The sequence below is a fragment of the Nymphalis io genome, chromosome 8 (assembly GCF_905147045.1).
Source record: "Nymphalis io chromosome 8, ilAglIoxx1.1, whole genome shotgun sequence".
Classification (NCBI taxonomy): domain Eukaryota; kingdom Metazoa; phylum Arthropoda; class Insecta; order Lepidoptera; family Nymphalidae; genus Nymphalis; species Nymphalis io.
In genome coordinates this window covers 10,176,423-10,202,604 of record NC_065895.1, presented here as the reverse complement: position 1 = coordinate 10,202,604, position 26,182 = coordinate 10,176,423, and the positions used below count along the sequence as shown (strand labels likewise).

At 34.3% G+C, this 26,182-nt stretch overlaps 1 protein-coding gene across 1 annotated transcript; it reads right to left on the bottom strand.

Annotated features, from left to right (window-relative positions):
* Nucleotides 1–110: 110 nt before the first annotated feature.
* Nucleotides 111–25,234, bottom strand: LOC126769947 (uncharacterized). Its single transcript, XM_050488979.1, has 16 exons — nt 25,224–25,234; nt 11,152–12,203; nt 10,370–10,442; nt 10,109–10,149; nt 9,412–9,570; nt 8,689–8,935; nt 8,349–8,546; nt 7,942–8,149; nt 7,677–7,840; nt 7,481–7,578; nt 6,447–6,660; nt 3,222–3,431; nt 2,763–2,825; nt 2,255–2,544; nt 1,985–2,145; nt 111–1,687 (listed from the first exon to the last, which is right to left on the bottom strand). Coding segments are annotated over exons 1-16 (3,492 nt in total). The 5' UTR covers nt 25,226–25,234; the 3' UTR covers nt 111–1,375.
* Nucleotides 25,235–26,182: the final 948 nt, after the last annotated feature.

Below are 26,182 nucleotides of genomic sequence, written 5' to 3'. Positions count from 1 at the left end.
CTCATAACATGATCTAAGCCAAGCCCCCGTGTGTATACGTAGGAATCTGTGTCGAGGCTTGGACATTGTCAAGGTAGCGCAATTTTGAAATAAAAATATTAGCTGGTATTTCAGTATTTATTTTTATTCTCTTTAACAACACATACTCAATATTTTACAGAAACGTATATGACAATCAGAGTAGTAACATAGTAGTAGGTTTAATATTTAAATGCGAATATAATTATTGATCTGTGTACCAATGTGATTTAAAGAGAAATTGTCGATGAATTTATAAAACATTTAACAAAACATCTTCCGTTGCTTACCTACAGTTAAAACAATAATTGCACTGAGTGAAGCGCTACAAATAATATATTGCAAAATAACGCTAACCCGTCTCGGTTTGAGCTATCACATCCTTAAAGGTAACAATAAATAAGTAACACGTAACATAATCACAGCGAGTGAACATTGGCTAACAAAGAAATTATTAATTTATACCTAATTTGGTTATCAATTAATGACTGAATTATTTAACTTACTTGATCTAATGAGATCGTTTTATTTCCTAATATAAATAAGAACGTCCTTAAGACGTGGCAACTATGTATTCACAATTTATTTACAAACTGACTAGAGTCTTCTAAATGTTTATTAATTTTCGTTTCATCATTACTATACCAATAATAGTTTTAATATGTCAGCGATCAGGTGCTCCTGCAGAAGCGTTTGGCACATTCCCAGTATGAACATAAACATAAGAGTTATATTCTTATTTCATATATATTATGTTTCTTTGCTTGACAAAGTGATTTTATATTCTCTATACACCGTCCACTTCGACAGTAGCCTGGCATTTCTAACATAATATCTAATTAATGAAATACATACATATTTACACTTTGCATCCCGGTCAATGAATTGGTAGGGCTAAAATAGCTTACATGCGATTGTATAAACTTCACCTAACATAAAACTTATATTAAGCATATACGAGTAACAGTGTTTAAAATTCATTTAAATTTAAATTTAAGTCCATCTTAAACATTAATAATCGAATTTTTCGAATGTTAACGTGATGTCTTAAACAAGTCACACATCGTATACAACGGTTTATAAAATAGACATCATTATCTAAATAGAACACATAACATCCGTAGGACCTTTTCACGTTTTCGACACTGTACACAGCTATATTAATCATTCACTGTATTCGATTTGACATAAACGTCGACAGTCTTAAAAGATACACCTTTGGTAAATAGTTCTTATATTAGAAAGTTTTCATCGTACACGACGGAAGTATACCGTCATTTTAATTAAGCTCCGCCGATGGCAATCGTAATAGCTAGCAAGATCAATGTCGCTCTTCGTCGGCGGCGCTGGGTGAGCCTTAAATAGGCGTCGGAAGAACTGTGAAGTCCTGAAGTGCATTTTTCACCGTTTCGTAAATTGGTCGGTTTTCATCAGGACAATAGCCGTCCGGCGAGCAGAGTGTCTGGAGTTTTGTCAAATATGAGTCGAAGTTGTCGTGGGCAGGCTTGACGCCCGGGACCGGTGGTGGAGGTGCACCGGGTGCAGGAGCCGTGCTTGCCGTTCCACCTCCCGGAATTTTCACATGTTCCAATAACGTTATCACGTTGTTTCGGAGACTCTCGTAGTATTCATTGATGTTGCTGGTCCGTTGCATTATCATCTGGCTGTCCTGTAAAGATGATCGATGGGTTAATTCTACATTCTACGTCTTTCGCTTCGTAACAAAACGTTAGGGATATTGGCTCATCTTTGGAGTGGCTACCGTATCATAGAAAGTAAGCTGTACTCACAAACTCATGTGATGTTAGTAGCACTCAAAGTTGGATGTTTGGAGCCATGACTGAACCATCTACGTTATCAGACAAAGATATGATAAATTTTGGTTTCTTAATTAATTTTGAAATGAACCAATTAGAGTTTAAAGAAAATAAACATATTTTTTACTAATTCTTTCATTTTAACTTACTCTTTCGCCTTGGCTGAGATGTGATTCCATAGCGTTAATATCTGATTTTAAGCGGATCATTTGTGACTCAACTTTTGCGTTTTCTCGCTGCAGTTCAGTGATCTCTTGTTCTAGCGTCATGAGATCTTCTCCTCCGCCTGTTTGCATGTTAATATCCATACCTGTAACAAAAATAAATATAAAATATCAATAAATATAATCAATTTGAATAAAAAGATATGCCGAGTAAAATCCGGATTAAGCGTTTTTTTGTCTGAAAAGAACACCGACCTGAATAGGGTTTCGGGTAAAGCGGCGTGATGTCATCTGGATATTTCGGTTTCTTTGGTTGCGGTGTAGGCGTGGTAGCTCCGGCAACCGGACAACCGGACAGAGAACGGTGAGTTAGAAAGGATCCATTTATATGTCCGGATCCGTCACACCCGGGCGTTGGGCAATTTACGCCGTCGAATTTGATTGCGGACGCTGCTGCCGCCACAGCTGCTTTGTGCTGCTCAACGCTTCCGCCACTTTCTAGTACTCGCATTTTGTTCCGATTTGCAATCGGGCATCCAGAAGCGCTATGAAGAATGTTAAACGGAATTATTTACATGCATAATTATTCATTAATTTTTTCTGCTAACTTTTTAAATGCTATATTTCTAAATATTTTTACAATATATATTTAGCGTGATTATCTCTACACTATTATATGTGCCTAAAACATATAATGTTCAATTCGTTTCACTGTCTGTTAGATGTTTGACTTTAAAGCTTTCTAATTTTCTTCTATTCTTACCTTCTGTGTGATAAGAATTTCCCTGTAGCATGTCCAGATCCATCACAGCCCGGTATAGGGCATCTAAGCAGCGTGCAAATACCAACAAACTTATTGTAAAGACGTTACCAAAAATTTTGAAATTATTTAATGTGTTGAAAGATCGGATGCTTAAGATAAATTATGTAGGTATGTATTAGATTTAGAATATTAAATTTTCTAAGTCATGTTCTAAAATTTGACCATTATTTCCATTGTTAGTTACGTAAACGAGTTACACGATCGCTATCATTATTATCAGATCAGAAATGGCGCAAACCCAAATTGTAAATTTTATTGGCTATAGCTCAATTGCATTAAACTATAATAAGACTAATTAGTTTTTGTTGATTCAATTAAATACGTCTAAAGTAAAACATATCGAATATTTTGTACAGAAATATTTCTGTCAGGCACATCAAATTAGTTTTCTCTTCTCACCTAAGGGGCTCGGAATCCTGTCCGTCTCTTGGCTTGCTTTTTGGCTTGTTAGCTCTGGGACAACCGGAGAGCGACCGGTGTGATGAATAGTTGCCGGTCACGTGACCGGAGCCGTCGCAGCCGGGAGTGGGACATTTCAGTTCTTGGGAGTGCGGTTGGAGCTGCGAACGGTCGGCGCGCGGACACCCCGACAGGCTGCACATATACAAACTGCTTACAATGGCGTGCCGTTGTAACGTATGGCAACTTACTATAACATACATCTAAATGTAATGTCTTGATAATATAGTGCATAAAACATTTATTACAATGATTCATAGTGAACTGTCAATAGACCGTTTATTCTGTTTAGTTTAGACTGATCTGCAGTAGAAATGGATGTACTGGTTCATAAGCATTATTTATGAAATTCATATCGTATTTTACAAAAATAATAAAAAAACTTGTTTTATATTCTTTTTTTTTATTTTACATGTATATAAACTGTTAAATAACAACAAGGTTATAACACAAAAGAGGTTAGAGCATGCGATCGTTTGCAAACTTAAATTTGGTTTTAATTCGTGAACATGATAGAATTGTTTAAATATCTATACATTTAGAAAGACGACAAATTGATATATTAAGTAATTTGCAATGTCATTGTTTTTACGAATATAATTTTTATTTTTTGTTTGTGAATTAATTTGCTTAATAATATAATCGGAATAATATGAAAGAGTTTCCCAGCATTATTTTTAGTTTGGAAGTTGTTATCCTTCAGGTTTTCCTCAAAGCGATGTATAAATTAGATTCAGTTTTTTTTATATTTTAAAACGTTTTAAAATAATTTATCGAATACGAATCCGCTAATGAGAATATGAAAGCATAACCACTTTAGAGTGATAAAAATAATCGGAAGTGTTAAACATCTGCGGAGTTTTACGAACGAACTTGCATCTGTACTATAATTAGCGTAACGTTTATGAATATTAATCCCGTTTTTATATTTTACACATGAACAAATATTATTTTTATTCAACTTACAAATATATTATCGTAATTAAAAATTTACAAATTAATTGGTAAAAATTAAAACACATCGGTTGATAACGTTCGTATATCAAATCAGCTTTCTGCCATGCGGTTAGTAAACAGCGAAACCTCGGGCACAGTCAATTGACTACGGAAATGCGCAAAGTGGGAACAGAGCACAAATTGTCACACTTATGTTGCGTTTGGCGTATATTGCATTGCACTAGTATTGCATTGAATTGCTTATTATTGCGTTTCTGTTTTATAAGTGCGCTTATATCGCCGCTTGCCTGCGGTGAGTTGCGAAGTTGCCTGAAATGTGACCGGACCCATCGCAGCTCTCCACGGGACACTGGATTAGCTCTCTCGACTCCCGTATCCGGTAACACGACTTTCCGTAAAAGTCGTCGCGGTGATAACTATTGCAAATAAATAATACTGTAATTAAGCAATAGATAGCACAATTTAATTCGATTAACAGTAGTCAGCTACGATCGTTGTACATTATATTTGGTATTATTTCATAAATGCATGTCTAATTATAATAGAAACCCGCCTACGCATAATTTCGTTGTTTATAATTTAGTAGTATATAAGAGCGATGTCATTAAGTCGTTAACCTAATGTTAAACGGTAGCAAAAAATATCGTAAACGAAATGCCTTTTACACGGTCACTATTTACGTAAACGTTGTAGATGTTTACAAATGTATTATTGCACGCGTATTGCAACTATTGGAAAATATAAAATTATATTATTTAAATTTGTTAAAAGTTTATTTAGGCGGCTTATATCCGGTATCTCACCTGTTTCGTCGCATAGTTGATTTTGTTGTACGTTTGTTGTATGTACAATATCTTATCTCTATTTATGTAGAGCGTCGTCCGACGCACGGCGTGCGCGCACGCTGCCGCCGGTATATTTAGACTGAACCATCGAGTGTGACTTCACTATGAGAGATACGTTCGAAATCCCACACTATGAAACAATTGTGTGATATTGTAATGCTCATGCGTACATATATAACGGTGAACAAAATTTATTTTTGTGATATTACTACAATTACTTACATACAAAATATAATTGTAATACTATTTTGTTTTTCAAATTCCAATAACAATTATGAATGCTTCGTGTTTTTATAAATAATCTAATTTGTGAACAATAATAGACAGATTGACTTGACCGAAAGTAGCGTCAAGTGGTAACACTAAACGCTTCTAATCTCTACACTTTAAATAGGCATTAATTATTTTATTACATTTTTTAAAATTTTGTTTTTCCGAGTGTATGATAAATATAGACTAATTAATTGAATCAGCTTTAATTTAATGCGATGGTATTGTTTAATAACTCGTTTTACAAATTTTCAAAGTTTTATGCGTACAATAAACACGACTTTTTTTAAAATAAATGTTTTGTCGAGGTTCAAATGGTCAAAGATTAAATCATGACCACGAACGTAGAATACATATATATAATTGGTGCGATGATATTATGTAATTTAATTAATATTTTTTTTTGTGATTGAAAATATATTTTTTAAATGTTGACTTTAAATAACGTAGACGTACAAAGTGAGTTAAATTGATCGTTGCAAGAACTTCGTCGATAAGAGTACAATAATTTTTATTTTAATGTTTTGTATTTGCATTCTTAACTTGGTATTACTGATAACAATATAGAATTACGAATATTTAAGAACCCTACTCTTTATTTTAAATTAATTGAACCAATTTTATATAACGTTCAGTTATAGAAAATTGATGTATAATATATTTGAGTTTTATAAAATATTTATTTTATTTGTTAATTTTTTTTATATTGTGAATATTTATATTTAATACATCTAAGCTGCATGATTTGTCAGCATTTGTCGGGGTGGGAGGGGAAAGGGTTGCCGAACACAGCCGACCGTGGAATATGGAGAGGAGAGATGCACTAAATCTGGAAGCCTCCGCGTAATATACGTAACTTCCGAAGTAGAAATTACACAAAGGCAGGACGGTGAATAAATGGCAGGTGGGGCCAGTGGTAGGTTCGCTGCTTTTATCGGTGGTACCTGTGATACTATAGTTAATTTGACCCTATTTACCTTTAATTTTCTTTTGTTAGTTGCAGTGGAGTTGCAAGCGAGTTGTAGTAATTTCTGTGATAACACCAGACGGCTGTACAAAAGTACTGGTATTACAAATCATATATAATATTCACCTGCTATCCTTCGGCTTGTCATGAGGTGTGTGCGGCGGTGGCATATAACAGGGCGGCGAGTACGGTGGTGCGTGCGGAGGGTACGCGGGCGGAGGGGGGTATGCGCCGCACTGATACTGGTAACCGCCATAGCCAGCAGCGGCGGCTGCTGCAGCATAATCTGGCTGAGCGAGACCGTAACCAGCTACAGGGTGAGGACTCACACCGCCATAACCTAATAAATAAATGAGATATCTGTTGGTTTTTGTTGATATTCGCTATTAAATAACAAGTAGAAGAAGAAGGTATCATTTATAATTAACAATTCAGGTATCGAAAGTTAATCTCGGATACTAGCCATCTGTGCTGGTAAATATTATAGAGAACAAGTGTGAGTGCAAGTGCAAGGCGGAGCGACCACCACGATGGGTTATAATGAGCGCAGAACTAAAAATTTTACGTGTACTTCCTAATACGGAGATGCTATTAATAATTCGGAGACAGAAATATCCAATAACTTTTTATTGGCTCGATCCGGGATTCAAACCTTTTAAGCTAGCTACTAGATCAACGAAATAGTTATTACAGCAATACTGTTATAAAATTGTATTAGAATACACACGAATGTAAAACTTCAACATAACATTGGGCTATATATAGGCTAAAAACAAAATTCAATTCGTAAATACCTAAAATATTAATAAAACTGGGCGTAATCTGTAAAAGTGCTAAGTATAACATTTTAATTAACGCGAATGTATGAACATTCCACGCGAACACACGTAACCGCATCAAGGTCATCAACACGCCTGCCGAGCAGGATTAGCAATGTACCTCGAGCGAGTGTGCGGCGTACAATACTTGCGGGAGTTATTAGCGTGGTAGCTTTTAATTTGTATCGCATGTTTTGTGGCTCTCGTGAAGTGTGCGTACATTGCTACTAAATGTATAGATGTGTGTTATTCGGTAGGCGTCCTAGTATTTATGTTAGCTTGTGAGTAACAGTTATTCAAAAGAAAAAACAAAAAAATATATTTCCAAAAAAGACAACTTACCAGCAGTATCTCGGTGATATGCTTCAAGATATGGATGGCTGCCTCCGCTGTCTGGTGTTGATTCTCGGCTGTATGAGACGCTACCGGGAAAACTTCGACTGTTAAAAATAAAATAATTGAAAGGATTAGGAAAACGTATTAAGTGAGCTAATTTTCCTACATAAACTTTTTTATTATACGTCATAAATTGCCTCACCTATGTGGTAAACGGGACACACTAAGGTCGAGAGTCTGGCCTTGTGGACTGGGAACTTGGGGACTGGCAGTAAGCTGAGGCGATGCGCCCGGCTGCGGGCTGCCTCGGGCTCCACCCCCACCTCCACCACCGGCACTCGTGTACACCGGTGATGCATATGGACCCTGTTGCATAAATGGGCGTCATCATACAATGTTATTTACGAAAAAAGCAAGGCTCATTTTAATTAATGTGTTTGGAGCAAGACACTGCTACTAATTCTCACCTGTGGACTACCACTACACGTGGAAAGATCTATAGCTGGACGTGGATCACGAGGATCTCTAGGCGTGGGACTGCGTGGTCGCTGCGCCTGTGCAGCGGCTATCTTCACCGAGAGATTGATCGCGGAGAAACCGGGGGGTACGCCTGGACCCATCGCGCTGACGCCCGCCACACCCCCTACTCCACCGGCTTCATAATGGTACATTGGTCTGGACGGACAAGTCGCAATGACTAATCAGTGAAGGATTCTTTTTAGGCCAATTATGAAGTTTTTATACGCGATTTTTATGAATTTTTATACAATTTTTTGTAGGAAAATGTCTTACTAAAGTCCCGTTTACCACATAAAGGCTATTCTTAATAATAACTAAATAAATATCAAGTGAAAATAGGAGGCAATCCACATACCTAGGATATATGGGGCCAGAATTAGTCTCTTGTTCTGACTGGTCTGTTTTCATAGGTGTAGGTAGATGAGGGTCATGGTAACGTTCATCTTCCCATCCGTAGGGCCGCTGGGGACATTGTGCGGGATCATAGCGCTCGAAGGCTGGTGCACCTTCGTAGCATCGAGTCTCATAGCCATATCGAGCCTCGTTCATTTGACTAAGAGAAAGTTATTGCGTTTACCTTAAAGCTCTTTTTAACATTAACATAATATATTTATCATGTGAAGCTAGCAATGACTAAGTTGATCGCTTGTTTCTGTTGTTCCTGTCAATTTTTTTCATAGACAAATTTCAGTTACCTGTAAGACCGTACGTGGTCATCTGGGGGTCGCTCGTATGGTGAGCGCTGATCAGGCGGCGCGCCGTAGCCGGCGTGGCGCGTCTCCATGCCGGGGGAGTCGCGCTCGGGCTCGGCCGCCTCTCGCTTCGGTACAAGCAGTTCGGGAGCCTCGCGTTTCACGGGGGGACTTCGCGGCGACGCCGCTTGAAGTCTTTCGCGTTCACGGGCCGCGGTTAATGTTTCAGTTGACGTACTAACAGGCGCGGCTGGTGCCAATGGCGGAAGTTGTGATGGTAATAGCACTAAACAAGCATATTTATTTTGTTAATATTAGTTTCTATTCTGAATAAATAATCATTTTATTTGCCGTAATTTCACAGTAACAGCCTGTTAATGTCCCACTGCTGGGCTAAGGCCTCCTCTCCCTTTTGAAAAGAAGTTTTTGGAGCTTATTCCAATTGCCGTAATTTGTCGTAATGATATTCCAGGATTGTTTTGTGTCAGTTAAATAAAAAAAGGGACGACTGATGTTAATGAAAATATTAAGTACTATGAAAAGTCTTGTCGCAATAATATTTCAGAAAATTTGTAAAACGTAAATAAACAAAAATGGTTTTTGTTGAAATTGTAAAGTTTTATGGTACCAAGATGTGTTAGATTTCCAGAAAAATAGGGTAATAGCAAAATTACAGCTATATTTAAAGGCTTGTCGATTATCCCAATGTAGGGCAGTAGGTAATACCTGGAGGTCGACCTCTTTGCGAGCGAGCGGCTGCTTTGCGTGCAGCGGCTGTCGGGCACCCAGAGAGAGACCGGTGCGTGCTGCGGTTTGAGCTGACGTGACCCCGACCGTTGCACCCAGGAGTTGGACACTTTAGGATTGTCTCGTGCAACGCCAATACTGTTATTGAACGACTTTTTTAAAAGGAAATTCCGTGCAAAATATATTCACTAATCTTAAGAAAAGTCAAAAAAAATCTTTAAATATGTTCCATTAGATATAAAACTATATGTTAAGATACCTATGTATATAAAAACATCTATAATGAAAATAATTTGCTTGAGTATCTCAATACTATTTAATATAATACCAACATTATGAATGTTTTCAAATATTATATTAATTAATGTGTCTTTAATTAATTACCGGAGCATTATAAGGTAGCTAATAAAAGTAACAGTAATTTATAATAAAGTAAGTCAACGTATCAAAAAACCTTCAATGATACATTATCCTTTTAAACTTGATGTATGTAGATTATAAATGAAAAAAGCAATTAACATAAAAAATACTAACAAAACAAACTGCATCACTACATAGATATAATAACTAAATATTACGCTTATAATAAAACATACTAATCAACTAATACGAAAATAAAAAATATGCCAACCGAAATCTTAACTTTCATTTAGAATCTGATGTGTACTCTACTTACTTTCAGGGGTAACTTTATCCTTTCTTGGGCATCCTGACAGACTGATGAAAAAACAATAATATATCAATCCTAAGTAAATAATCCATGTACCTATTGCTAGTTTTATTATTCATCTTTGAACTAAATAAGGAATTATACGTTGTTATGTTATTTTTGTAAGTAAATATAAGTCTATTGTTTACTGCGTATTATCTTGAAAGCTATGTTTCAATATAGTGACGTCATTGTTGCTCTGAAATACATGTTAATCATCAAGCTCACCTTCGGTGGTGCGTATAGAGGCCAGTAACGTGGCCCTGCCCATTGCAACCAGGAGTTGGACACTTGTTGCCTTCTGCGGACAATTCGATGAACAAATTAGTATTTTGTTAATCATCGAGTGGGGGCGTGGGAGCACGATCGATACTGACAGGCGTGCCGCGGGGCGTACCTGCGCAGCACCGCCCACCACTGCGGCTCCACCCTCTCCGCAACTTAAAAGAAAAAATAAAGAACGCCTGGCGGCTGCGCGGTCCGACTGACAATTTTTCTTTTAAGAGTAGCGGGGCGGCACGACTTCGCCCCGCCCAATCCCCTGACCCGTTTTTATTGCATGACGTAAACTCAAAATACGAGGAAAATCTGTACATACATTATATACTCTGTATTGACGTAGGTGGAGTTTAAGCGTACTCTATATGTCGCCGATTGAATTATGAGAGACGCCTTAGAAATGTACGATTATTTATTATGAAGCTTCGGTACATATTACAGTAACATTTTACGGTTGAAGGAATCAAAAATATTTATTCAGACAGAATCATAACTTACGACTCACATATTTATGTTGATTTTAATATAATATTTTGAATTCGGTGATTTAGAAGAATTCTGAATTTTAGATTTCAACAATGTACGTTTATGCTATATTAAACAAATAATATTCTTCTGTTGTTATCAACTGAGAAAAACCTTGAAACAAACTTTGACTTGTTCATAACACGGAGTTGGCTGTTATAGTGTCGTTAAGAAAGTTTGATTATGTATGTCAGAGTTGAGTATACCTCTGACGACTGGCGGAGAAAGAGCAGTAAGAGGCCTTGAGTCTCGCGCTGGCTGTGCTGAGGGCACGGTCCGTGCCTCCTGTAAAACTGTTGCAGCTCGAGACCCAGCACCGGCTGGCTGCAATACGGTGTAGTGTTTCGATCCTTTGTGAAACGAACTCTTCTCGTGATCATGCGAGTATCCCCCGAATGGCTCGCTGGGAAACGAGGAACCTTGAATCTTATGCTTAACTTCCGCCGGTGGTTTAAACGCTGATTGGGTTGAATATGGTAATGAGGCTGTCGCAGCCTTATACGCGTTGTACAAAGATTGTTTGTTGACTGCAGCTATTTCGCTTTTTCTTCTTTTAGCTTCTCTGTCGTCCTCGTATTTATCATCAAGCCGATCGGACATGTCTATTTCTAGTTCGTTGGATGACGAATCTACAAGTTCGTCGAAATTTGGCGTCTCATAATGATTTGGGCTTTTATCTTCCTTGTCATAATGATCTATACTATTTTCTTGCTCCATTTTTAGCGTCCTTTGAGAGCTATCATCGTGGTCAATATTGTCGTATGTATTTGTTTGGGGATCGTTATTTTGATTATGCATTAAAAAACTTTTGTGTGAATGCTCTGCGGTATCGGAAGATTGAGATGGGGATGATGGCAACATTTTATCTGAACGCTTATCATTAAAAAGATTATCAAAATCATTTGCATCTTCATTATCATCAGCGGGTATAGAAGTTTGTTCTCGAGACCAGTTAGTTAGAGTTTTCAATGCATTTTGAGTTTTTTGGAGGATTACTTCCTCATCTTCGTCATGGTGCCGAAGAATATTGGGACGATGTGTCGTGAAATTAAGATGATAAGGATCGGTCTCATCTCTTCTGTCGTCATCGAGCAGTCGCCGGCGTCGCTTCCCTACTATATCTTCCTCCATTGACGATTCGCTTTCTATGCGATCTTGTCGTCTATCGTTAACTCTAAACGTTTCTATGTCTACTCCAAACTCCAATCGTCTTTTAGTTATCTGTGACAACGTCGTGTGAGTATTCAGCGGCGCCGTCCTGGAACAAATAGTTCCATCAAACTCATTTCCCACGTATAATATGAAGAAAAATATTAATTTAAAGAAAATAGTGTACTTGCGATTCGATTTTCCATCCACAAACAAAATATTTTTACGCGGAAATGATTCTCGGCGATTCCACTCGACGTTATCACATTTTAAGCACTTTATATTATTTTTTAATGCACAAAAATCGTTCCCACGTAAAAACCATTTCACTCAAGAGCTTTCAGACCAAATATTATTTTAAAAAGCCAATTATATATATAGAAAGAGACAATAATTGAATATTTCTACAAATTATGAAGTTAGAAACATTCTTCACGCTGCTGCTCGTATTTTGTCTAAATTATTAAATTTTGATCCAAATTTACAAGTGATTTATTTATAACGCACCACGCAATAAATATTTATAACTTTTTTTTACACAAGTAATTAAATACGTTTGTTGCGTCATATTTTTATAATGAATTATTTGCTATAAAATATAAACTTTTAGAAAAGTTTTTAAAATAAGTTTCTCATAATTGACATTTTATTTTATTCAATGACAGCCTAATCACAAAGGTTGTATATAAAATTTTATTTCTAACTTTGACTTTAATAGGTTTAGGTGGCGTAGGATTATTGCCGTGTAATCCAGTATTTTGTGTAAAAACAGTATTATTATTTAATATTTTTTTATTTCCAGCGATATGTATCTTTATAATTGTATTAACAACTGAAACTGAAGACTGAAAAGTTTTCGAAAACATTATAACTGCATGTTTCAAAAATTGTATTTGAGACTTTTATTTCCAAAATTTTTAAAACTCAATAGCTACCAAAGAAAAAGGTGAAAAACAGAGGAGAGAGAATTATTGAACTTTTTTGTCGTTCTTTATACAATATAAATGAATATGAAAATTAATATCAATATATAGATAAAATATAAATACGTACCGAAAATATATTCATAAATAACAAAAATAAATGATAATAAATTTCAACATTAAATTTTTATTGAATATTTTCCGAAACATATGTATTAAATCGAATTAAGAATAAGTATTTTCTGCTTAAATAATAAATTTGTTATGTTGTTATTTGTAAATAAAATTTAGCACTAAAAAATCGCATAGCTATATAGAAACAACGCACCCATTTTATTGTTTAGTAATATTCCTTTGAACTTGCGTAATAACCGTCCGGTAGTACTTTAGAGCCCTTCGATAGCCCTTGACGAAGATATTGGGGAGCTTACCGGAAGACCAAAATACCAATACGTAGACGCCGGCAAACATTTAAGTACGTGACACACCCTGAGTCACAACGAAAGATAGTTGAGATTAAGCCCGTAACGCGGGCCGGTTTCGAATGAACCGAGAGAGTAGTAACGCTCGAATCTACGTTTCTGGAAACGTGTGTGTTCGTATAGGGTAATTAGATAAACCCTGAGGGCGGTAGACGCTTAACCAGTTTAAACTAGTGCAAGTAGAACCCTTTATTCGGGTGGCGAGTGGCGGGTTATCTCGGGCCGCGTTAATTGTAATGCCTCGAGATTAGGGCGCGATATAAGGACAGGCGCTCGCTTATATTGCGAAGCGGGATTACGTAAAGACGCTTAGACGGCAAAGTCTTTACTAGAATTGTAGAAGTCTACAAGTGTAGAATTTCATATGGTTAGTAGAAAAGTAAAGACTTGTTTTAATAAAACTAATAGAATACGTAAGTTTTGTTGTGTTGTTCGATGACTTTTAATTTAATTTTTATATATTTTTTCTATTAATATATTTGAAAAAATATTTCCTTATCTATTTTTATTTATTTAAAATTGTTATTGACCAAATTGTTGTAGATGGTTAAAAAGGCGGACTTAATGCTAGAAGGCATTCTCTACCAGTCAACCTTTGGACGTGACATTAAAGACTATATATTTCTGGCCAACATTGCAATATTCACAAGAATTCCATAAGCTGTCGTAATTTCTTGAAACTCTATTATAATTCCTCAGAAAATGAAAGGTAAGTCTTGGGACCAGCGACCCTTTCTCGCCCCGTGGCAATAACAAACAGGCTTCGGCTTCCCGTGGGCCCCCACATCGCGGCTCAAATTCAAATTGCACCTTAGAATTCTTAATTATTGAAATCATAAATCAAAACGTGCCGTCTGGGCGCGCGACCATAAAATTGGAGGGAGAAAATTCGAGTGTGGTAGGATTAAGACATTATCACTTTTCTTTCAAGCAGTCGCGCCCTCGTTGGCTCGGCTCGGCTGTAAATCAGCAGCTAAATCCCGTGGATTAGATTCATAGAGTTGGCGCGGCCTGAGGATCGCGCGTTCGCGATAATGGCTTCGTGTGCTCGCGTGATTCTGCTTTTAAATCGACTCCCTGGCGAAGATAAATACTCTCCCAATTTGATCTGAGCCCCGAATTGAGTTTCCCGTTTAATGGACTTAGCGAAACTTTAAGTTTATAGCTAATAATAACTGATGGGTTTAGATAAACTGGACATGAATTTCTCTTTAGGAATAAAACCTGACAATGTGACGAATATAATATTGTATGAAATAAAACACAAAAATTTCTATATTTTAAGGTTAAAGCCTCTTCAGGTTAAGTGAATTATTATTTTTTCTATTTGTACTAATCAAAGTCAGTACTATCAAGAACTTTACGCTTTTTTTTAATAATTTCTTGAAAAGGAATGTGAGATAAGCTTATAAATTATTTCGTTGCAAAAAATAGTACTTAGTAAAACTTCAAATAAATAGTCTTCATTTTAGTCTTGATTGAATTCGTTTTTAAATATAATTTTAAAATTAATTAAGTGTGAGACTTAATTGTTTATTATCTTTCATCCATTTCATCTGTATAAAACTGATTGTACAATTATTTAACATATCCTCCACAAGTCATATTAATCCTTAACAAGTCCATTACCTTGGACCTTTTGAATTACTTGTATTAAGTCATTTACGAAGAATTATTATTATATCTCATTCATGAAGTGTTGAAAACCGATTTCCGGCGATACGTTATTTGGATGCGTGTATTTTGAAAATGTTATAATTATGACAGTCGTTCATTATCTTGTTTTGCGGTGATTTTCAAGTATATTAATACAGAATAACTCTTTACTTTATAAAATAAAGTATGGATTTCTGTACACTTTCGGCCTTTTTTATAAAAGTTGCTTAGCGGCTGTTTAATTAAACACAGATGTCGCTCTTTCTGTCTGATTAGATATACGAAAGAAGAATACAGCATCGTTTAGCTAATAAACCGCTAAACAATATTTATAAGTAAAACAATTTACATTCTTTATTATATAAAGTAAAAAATAATATTTTCTTCTGACTATCTGACTAATTCAAGAGTCGCTTTAAATATAGAGAACGGCTTTTGTTATGATAGGAATAATTAGATGTCTTTACATTTTTTATATACTTTAATACGATAATATTGAATACTTGTAATGACAGTTGTGATTTAATTTGCCTTAAAATCAATTTTATCCTGAGTTAGTGTCTAATGGTGTCCTTAACCAATTTTAATTAATTCGTAACTGTGTTTATTGGTTTTTCCTCTTACACTATGTATGTATCTATGGGAAGACTGATTGACCTGTTTTTTTTTCATAGATTTATTTTACGAGCTGGAGATTAATGTATAGCTTTTGATCACAGAAAATACGACGGGTGCAATGCCGCACGAAAAACTAGTTTTAAATACTAGTATGTACTAACTAAATACAAATTTTATCCGCGAATACAGCAAACGATAGATTAGGTAGACGGTTGTTTTTGATTACGTTAGTGAAATTGATAGATGTTTATTATTATTATTTATAGAATAGGAAGGCGGACGAGCATATGGGCCACCTGATGGTAAGTGGTCACCAAACGCCTTTGGACATTGGCATTGTAAGAAATGTTAACCATCGCTTACATCACCAATGCGACACCAACCTTGGGAACTAAGATGTTACGTCCCTTGTGCCTGTAATTACACTGGCTCACTCACCCTTCAAACCGGAACACAACAATACCAAGTACTGCTGTTTTGCGGTAGAATATCTGATGTATACGATATTATTTTAGATGAAGTCCGTAATAAATCGTATGAATGATCGAATGAGTTGAAACGTTAAATACTTTACAATATAATTAATTGCAGGTCTCAAATTCTTTACTTATGAAACATATTTTATGACTTATCGTTATTTAAATAAATAATATCTGACTGACGTACCATGTAGGACAAGAATCCTAAGAAAACGTTATATATAGCGCTTCATAGTAACTGAAAAAGGGAACGAATACGTGCACTTTTAATGTCATCGGCATTTGTCAAAATTCTAAGCGAATTAACGGGTTATGGTAATAAATGTGCATTGTTACTAGCAAAACACATTAATCTGTCTCTATGAAATAATAAAGGTGTTCATAGGTGTTATTTATCTTCAGTTAAAAAAGTAATCTTCCGCAAGTTACTTTTTTTAGGAAAGTAACGTAACAGAGGGTAATGAAATAAATAATTGTATAGAAATGAAAAACTGTAACAATGGAATTCAGTTAAAAGAAAGGTTTGTTTGTGTAAAAGCGATATACGTTCCTACGCAAATTACCGAAATTGCCAGTACAAAGAAATAAATATTTTTGTTACGGTAAAATTGGCAGTTAAAAACAATATAAAACATGTGAGTGTAAAAATCAATACTCGGACTAAGTTTAAATAAGTGGGGTAATAGTACTATGAGCGGTGCATTGCGAACTAGCGAGGTACCCTAACCCCTCAATGAAATAAAATAGGGTTGCTAGTAGGTCAGTTTAATTCCGCATTGATTTATTTGAAATTGAATTTATAAATTCATGCTTGCGCTAAATTGACATATTTGTTAAACAATCGTATTTAAAAAATCTGTAATTACTACTTACTTTGAAAATATAACGTAGTAAGCAGTTCTTTTACTTAAAGATTTACGTAAATCTGATGTTATTATAATTATGAAAACCATATGCAATATTAAATTGAATAAGAGTTTGAATACTTTTTAAATACAGTTTTTTACATAGCTTTATATTATTTCCCTTGCCTTAGTATATGCGGGACAAATCTTGTAGACAGACAAATCTCATCCAATTCAGGTGAGATTTTAAACTTTTTATTGTTGCTGGTGTCAATACAATTTAGTATACTAAATAAAGCAGTTTATATAATATAGACGGGCAGATGGGCACCACCGCCATAGACATTGGCGTTGTATGAAATATATACCATTCCTTACATCACCAATGCGACACCAATCTTGGGAACTAAGATGTTATATTGTGGCAGTAGTGTCACTGGCTCACTCAACCTTCTAACTGGAATACTTAGTACTGTCGTTTGGCGGTAGAATATGTGACAAGTGGGCGTTGCCAACCCAGACGGTTTTGCACAAAGACCTACCACCAAATAAGTCCCGCATTTATATTTATTAGTTAGGTTTTTTTATAGTTTTTGTTAATATTTATTATCTGATTTTAGAAACCAAGAATCAGTTTGTAACTTTTCGTCAAAAATAAAGAAAAGATAGACTAAAATATTATTACTTTTGTTTGTAAAGGCAGCCCTGTTCGGAGGGTGCTCTTGTTGTGAGGGTTATCGTGTAATATGTAGGCCCTCGCTTCGATACGATCCGGCCTTGTATCCCTTATGCTTTAGAACGATGTTGTTGCTTTTTATTGAACAAGAAGCAGATATAAAATACAAGATATTAAAATAATTGAAGATAGTTAAGCAATAATATATCCATTGCTCTATGTAAAGTTTATTAGAGTACAGTATTTTTTTTTTTTTATAGAATTGGAAGGTGGACGAGCATATGGGCCACCTGATGGTAATGGGTCACCAAACGCCCTTAGACATTGGCATTGTAAGAAATGTCAACCATCGCTTATAGCCAATACGCCACCAACCTTGGGAACTAAATTTGCTCTGGTTTTATTTAAACTAATATTTAAAACTATACATAAAACGGAATTATTTATTCATAATTGAAGTACTCTGAAATAAATAAATTATATATTAAATAGATTTAGTAATTTTTTTTTCTTATAATATTTCATTTTTTTTCATATGATATCTCATTAAAATCTATATATATATATATATATATATATATATATATATATATATATATATATATATATATATATATATATATATATATAGATTTATATATATATATATATATATATATATATGATTCGTGATAATAATTATAAGCTGGATAGATTATAAAATATTTAGCGAGAATATAATTTTTTCAAATATTTGTTAACTTCATTTTACACGGAACACATTTTGATCGCTTATAATATGCATATTTTAACTAAGGTCCGTGTTATTGTAAATTGCTAGCTATATTTGCAATTTTTATTCAGTTTATATAAGAGCTATCACCAGCTAACCGTGCTTACAATAATCCCTTAATGTATGTACATAGACAGTCGCTTATCGTGTCGTATCACTTAAACGGATATGACGTCAATGATCGCCCGCCATGATTATTTTTTAATGCTACAAATGATCTAAACCAAATACACGTTTAAATTAAAGAATAAACTGACAGTTAGTAGTAGTAAGTCTTTCTTTTGAAATAATAAAAATATTAATTAATTTAGAAATGCTCGGAGATATTTACAAAACGAAGAGTAAAAATTTTCATTTATTTTAAATGGAAATTGTTAATACACTAAGCACGACTTGTAAAGAGATAAAACTAAAACACTGTTAAACGTAAAATGTACTCGACAGAGTAAATACGAGAACAGACATTTGTGTGTAAAATAAACCACAATTAACTGTCCGGGACGCTGTCCCATCAGATAGCTTCAACGGCTTCAGTGGAAACAATTTGAACGCTTATCAAGATCGGCACACGTGAAATCCGTTTAGTGGCAACCCTACCTGTGGTAAACGTTTACGAATAAGTTAAACCAACAGCGGTTTAAATTTCGAATTTATTATACACGTTTAGTTATTTGAATTCTATTTTTCAACGAAAGTAATTGTACACATTTTTATTGACTTTTTTTGTTCAAATGTGTGTTTGAAAAGTAAAGTAATTGAGACGTGAATTTATTCGATAAATAGAAAGTATAATCAAGTGATGTAAAATATTATAATTATGTTGAATAAATGGATCAATAAACGTTTATAAAATTAGCGTTTTTTTATTAGCCGTTTATTTATTTAAAATTTATATAAAAGTACGAGTTTTTTTGGTACTGTTTGCAAAGAGATCTTTACAATGACTATGTATTATTTTAAAGATCTCTTTGCAAACATGAAGATAAGAAGAAGCTTAGTATTTTTATATTCATTTCTTTTGTTGTTCTTGATATAATATATATATGTTAAAACATATTAATTGCATAAATAAAATAACATCAAATTAAATTGTATCTTGTTATTAATATAAAATTGCGGCGTATTGTTAACCCTATTCATATCACGATACGTTAACGAAAAATTCTTTGGTGAACCGAGGCATTTTTGATTTCTTTCATCGGTGTTAATATAAACATGTCTTTACTTGCATACACAATGTGAAAGAGATTATTTACAAGATATTTTATTTTAAATGGATCTTAAAATAAAATATTCGCTGTGAAAACGTTATATTATTTATTGCGTAATAAAATATATAAAATCTCTTAAGTTAATATATGTAGTATTTTATATATTTTTTATTGTTATTGATCAAAAATAAAATAAAACTCATTTTATTCAATAAAGTTTGCATATATATTATATGATATTGAAAATATATGATGCATTCCTTGTTGTAATATATTATAAAATATTCCTTAATTGGTGGACTGAATAGGCTTTAGTTACTTCCGTTATCGACTAGAACTAGGGCGCTTAGACTTATTTGGTTTTAGGAGTGCTTTTCTGATCGAGATGGCTTGATACGCTTATGGGCAACTTGTATTGAGTAAGGCTATGTGAGAAGAAAATTCGGTTTTATGATTAAAAAATTAAATGTGTCTTTTATTCAATTTAATTATAATACTAGATAACAATTAATATATTTCGTGAACAAAATATTCCAATGCTCTTTGTTTATATAAAAATGCTTTTCACTTTTTCGCGAATGGATTTTTGTATGCTTGTATTGAGTATGACTGTATTAAAAATGGAATATTTTAAAATGTTTTTGTATAATTTAATCGTAATACTGGATAAAAATGAATGTATTTTCGTAACATTTTGTGAAAAAACCTAGCCATTATTCATTGTTAATATGACAAAAAAAATTAAAGAAATTAAAAATAGAATACATTTGAGCGTTGTAAAAACTTTATACTTTTTGTTCAATTTTTTTCAAATTCAACATTTTATATTAAAATTCACTATAAGATTGTTCTTACTTATGAAATTTAGTACAACATTTTTATTCATTTCCTACTTCTAAAGTTGGAAATTTCTAGCTAAACAATTTTTATATGTTTCAATTTCGTTGGCATATGAAAGTAAATAATATTTAAATCTAATGTTTTTCAAATAAAATGTTACCTTAAATTGTAATTATCTTTATTTATTTTTATGAATTATCTTATATATATGTATAGAAAATATTTACACAGAACTTAATCAAGTTAAGCAATATAATAGAATTATGTATGTAAATTGATTGTTCAAATAATGTTCGTGTAGTTAAGTAAAGGTTTACTAACGCATTTATCGTCGCGCGATTACGTATTCCCTCAGCAGCCTAATGATGTCGCGGTCGTTTGACAATTCGCGCTTTACCTCTGATTTGATTACAGCAGTTACGCTAACCGAACTTGAAATAATCAACACACTAAACATACAGTAATTATTCATATAAATAATATTAGCAATATTATAATAATTCTCTTACATTTCCTACTTTGAAAGCATTTCGTGAAATGGTTTTATAAGCGTGGGATTTGTGCGTGAACGTTTTTTTTTTAATTTATATCTTGAACACTTCTTGAATATTTCACTGCTGAAATAAAACCGACATATTTCGAACTTTGAACACACCAACTTAAATGTGTCGGATCCGACTTATTATATTGAAAGAAAAATATACGCGTCAGTAAATTCTCGATAAAAGTTATAGGACTTACCAAACTTGTCGGACTAGAGCCGACATCGCTATAAAAATGAGGGGCGATCCCTCATCACGCACAAAAGTTTTTAACACGAGTTCACTAAAATTGAAATTAATATATATTTACACTGCACAAGATTTACGCCAATTCGTTAAAAAAAAGCGTATTGGTAAGTTTATGAAAGTTCGTAGCACTGCGTAGCGTAGCTACGGTAAAAAAGTTCGTAGGATGGCCAAGGCAGCGGAGAGTGGCGAAGAGTTACGGAGCGAGTACCGCGGCGCGGGTTCCTCGCGGGGCGCGATTCGCGGACTATGCGGAGGCCGAGTGCAGACCGCGCGGGAGGAGCGCCGCGGCTGCGCGCGCACGCCGCGCCCACGCCGCCCCGCCCCACACACCCGCAACCTATTTATTTCTAGTTACGTAAAATTTACGCGCAATACCCAATATATACCTGCATTTCAACTCAATAAACTACATAAAGAAACAGTTTTCAGTTATTGTACTTCCCTATGTAAGCTCGTATAAAATAAATCAGTATATAAGTACTCGCAGAAAATACAAAGAAACATGTAGATACGTTCTTGTAGGTACAAAATCTACAAGGTATAAATTCGCGACAACGAGTGTGAAAAACACTTAATTCAAAAGCCAATCAGTGTTTTGACGCGACGACATTTTGCCGGTCCCTGGCAGGTGAGGCGTAAACTGAAAAAAGAAGGCGCCGCCGGTCGCCGGGGGTGCCGTCAAATTTGGCAGACGAGTTTTTTTGACCGCAGTCGCGCTATCTATGTCACTTAAACAAATTGAATAAATGGATCAGAGGGTGCAGGCCGCCGTCCATTTTAGAAAAGTATTATATTTTTATCGCAATTTAAATTTACATCTAAGTTACACTTACAGCTTAGATATTCGTCGTTACAATGACGTCCATTGCATCAGGTGAAATAACGCTTTTTAAATTTAACAGCTATTTCTTTTCAATGTATTGTAGTCAAATAAATCCAAAAGTTCGATAAACTGTGTCGTCACAATCAGCTGTTCCAGCCGCGAGCGCAACAGACAATGCGATTAAGATCTACGCAGGACAACTTTCGCCGCGCGCCGAGCGGCAGTTAGTTGTTATGAAAGAGAGAAATTTGTAAATTGTTGGCGCCCGAGTTCACGAACTCCGTCGAACCGGAGTTTGTTTTAAGAGTCCAACCTTGAAACAAGAAGAAAAGTAGTCCTGTAAAACAAAGTTTTGCGGCCGCCGTCGCCGGCGCAAGCGGTTCAAGGATTGTGCCCGAACTGTCTGTCTGTACAACTTTGCCGATTAAAAGCTCAAAAGCTTCCAAAGTCATTTTAAAAGTTTATCTGTACGCGGCCCTGGCGGGGGAGGGGCGGAGCGTAGGCGCCGCTTCGTTATCATCCTCGGCAATACTTTGTTAAACCTAGTTTAACTTATTTATAAAACGGCCGCGGTCGTCAGCCGCGCCCGTGCTTTCCGAATTAAACTGTCAAAGTTGCAAAGCGACGACGCGTCGCGACGCCTCCGTCGCGCCTTCGGAGGACATGTGTTCGCTCTTCGGGGCCCCGAATAGTTGCCAACGTACACACTAAGTTCCTAGACCCTTCGCTACTTTGTTTTACAGCTGTTCCACTTAGCGAACTATGCCTAGAGTTGGGCGCGAGTTCTTGCATGTGTATCGGCGGCACACGCCCGCATCCGAATAGTTTCATAAACATAACCCAACTTAGTTTTGGACGACTTTTCAAAGTCAATGCATACTAACTTTCGATGTCTGGAAGTGCGATATTACGATTGGATCAGTTTGCGGGTGACTTTAATGCATTCGTTTGTTCGAAACTTTGTTTTATTGGATCAAACTTCCCAACAAGGTTAAGTATCTTAATTTACTTTGTTTGAATGTTAAAGCCTAACTAACTTTTCGGATTACTGTGTTAATAAATTCTACATTGAAGGTCCTTGACCTTTGAAATAGTTTGTATGTCATATACTTTAAAGATTATATTTTCTGTTTGGATGTTTAGGATATAAATTTTAAAATATGGTATAAAAAATTAATTGCAGTAAAATTATGTTTCCGTCATATCAAACTATATGTATGATATTTTTTTAAAGTAAAGGTATTGCAGCCAAAGTTAGTTGTCACCACAGTTGTAGTGCCAAATATGTATAAATATATAATTACGGACAGCACTATCAAGATTTTAAGTATAATATCAAGTAACTTATTAAAATTACAATTCAAATAGCGGTTTCAAAGTTTTTATGTGGTTAATTTGTATTTATAGTTCTTTTCGTGCTGCGCGGTTAGAAAAGATATCGTAAGTTACTCTGAACCAGTCAATATTCAGCTACATTTGTACCCTCCTACAATTAAGCAGTATGGTGGAAGAAGCTTTGACAATCTGGGATAAATATAACCCCGTATAATAAAGGGTTGTATTTTTTTAAGACACTACATATTATTTAAATTTTAAATCGATTTATTGTCCATATATAAATACTTCCATTGCCATTTTCGAGACATAATCTAATATTTATATTTTGGCATGTTTTCTTAAAACATTTTCCACAAGCAACGGTCATGCCAAAAGCTTTTATACAGATTTGGTATTCGAAATCCGCATTAATATATCACATTGAATGTTTTTATGTTTATCTGATAACGGCAGTACGAGTGAAGCACGATCGCTCTTATAATAATCATTGCAATTACTGTGATCACGATTTGGGAGACGATTAAGCAGGCGATAAAACCTCAGCCCTCGAGGCGATTGACGTCACCACCATTATATTAAGATCTTTTTGTAAGACGGTCTAACCTATGCTTTTTAATATGAATGTTGAGATTGATATTGATAAATTTAAATAAAAAAATAAAATTGTTAATTTAAATATTTTAGCGTCAAAACCTTTTAAAACTTAAACTGTCTTAAATAAACCAAAAAATTAATAAATAAAGCAAACGATTATATATATCTTGCTATTGTATCATATGTAAGTCGTAGTATTGAGTAATATACATACTAGTATTGAGTAATTTATACATATATAATAAAGTTTATTTAACAAAAGATTTTAATTTATTAATTGGAAAAATTAAAAACAATAAATTGTTGAATAAATGATCACTGGCGTCAGTGTCTAGTTTTATGTCGCAGGACGTATAGCGTCTATTTTTAAAAGTTTATATTTGTGTATATAATAAATTTCTGTTTATTTAATTATTATTTTTTGTTATAAATAGTTTCATTATAAGCATTTACTGTATATTATTGTTAAATTCTAAATTATTGTTGTATTACAATCAAATTAAAATATATATGGACCACTAGCATTAGTCTTAGAGGTCTTCATATTTTGGTCGTAAAGTACGTGTTATCTGAACTCCAATAAGTCACGCAATAATTACCGCGACTCAGGGATCGCTCCCTCGCAATGCGCACATGTTTATGTGTGACGTAAATGTAAATATTACAAATATGGTGCGTATCTTTGGAATTACCGAGAATTTATATAAGGCAGCGATTAAAAATATGTCGTATTTATATTGTAGAAATATAAAGAAGAATTACCTAAATTAAATTGTAACGTTTAATGAACAATATATCTTATTGATATTATTATCTAACCATTTATTTTGGTGATTATTTTGGTGAGTGATTAAGGTGATGAGAATAGGAGTCTCCTGTCAAGTTTTCTTCGCTAAACATAATGAGTGAAAGCGCAATATATAGCAATGAGCACTTTCAGTTAGTTTTAAAAAAATATCTTTGGTCATTGAAAACTCTCGAGCTATCATTGAAATTATATTTTTATGTATGAATGGATATTCCGGCAAGTTTGAATTTATTTATATTAAAATATTATGATGTTACGTAAAGTTCTACTTACATATTCGAAGTGGATGGCCGGAATAGTTTGTGTGTTATTTGTATTTCCTCTTCCTTCTGTAACAAAAAAATAAAATATTGTAATTTTATACGAACATATATATTTATATATTTAATTATCATCCGGGGGATTGTTTATATTTTGCTGATAAAAATATTCTATAGCATAAAAATAATCTATAGCACTCTCCGGGGCATACGCACGTATGTGCAAAAAAATCACCTCAATCCGTTGCTCTGCCACTTCACAAAAAAGGTCGTATCTAATAACATACATCGTAATCTCATCGACGGTGGATATATAAAAAAACAGAGCTTTTTTTAATATGGATAAATAATATTTCACAATAAATTCTACTTATATAATTTTTAGAGTAGGCAGCTGGCAAACAACGTGCGGGAGCTGATTTCATTATTTCAAAATAAAGGAATCAACTCAAAGTTATTCTTAGTTGAAAGTATTGTGACACAAACATCGTTGTTTGGTTTCATTTGGGAATGTCAGCATTACGTGTTTCGTGAAGGCTTTGAAATGCGATTTTAATTGATGTGGCGCAGCGGTCAGACTTTAGTACGGATAGCAAATGAGGAAATTTTTGTTGAAATACAGAGTTTTAAAGCTATTCTTAGGAGTTTTTCAAAGAAAAAAAGTCATGATTGCGAAAGACTTGTTTTGTTACGAAGAGATTTTAATTCAAAAATGTTTTTCATTTGTCTTTTATTTTTAGAAATGAATGGTAATGTTTTCTTGTAAACGTTCTGTGAAAAAACATATAAGGTACAATTATTATATTTTGCGTTTATAATTCTATTTTTAAATATAATAATAAAAAAATAACAATTCTAAGATGTGTCAATGATGGGCAAAAGCCTAATCCACTCGTAAGAAGACTGCTTGGAGCTTATTCGACCACGTTACCCATCTGTTGTGTTGCAGAATATGATTCGATGAAAGCAGGT

Bases quoted from the DNA above. Each gene is read 5' to 3' on its own strand.
- LOC126769947 (XM_050488979.1), bottom strand. The intron at 10,150-10,369 runs GTGAGCTTGATG...TTTTTTCATCAG, and splicing joins CTCTATACGCACCACCGAAG to TCTGTCAGGATGCCCAAGAA. The intron at 2,545-2,762 runs GTAAGAATAGAA...CATTCTTCATAG, and splicing joins AAATTCTTATCACACAGAAG to CGCTTCTGGATGCCCGATTG.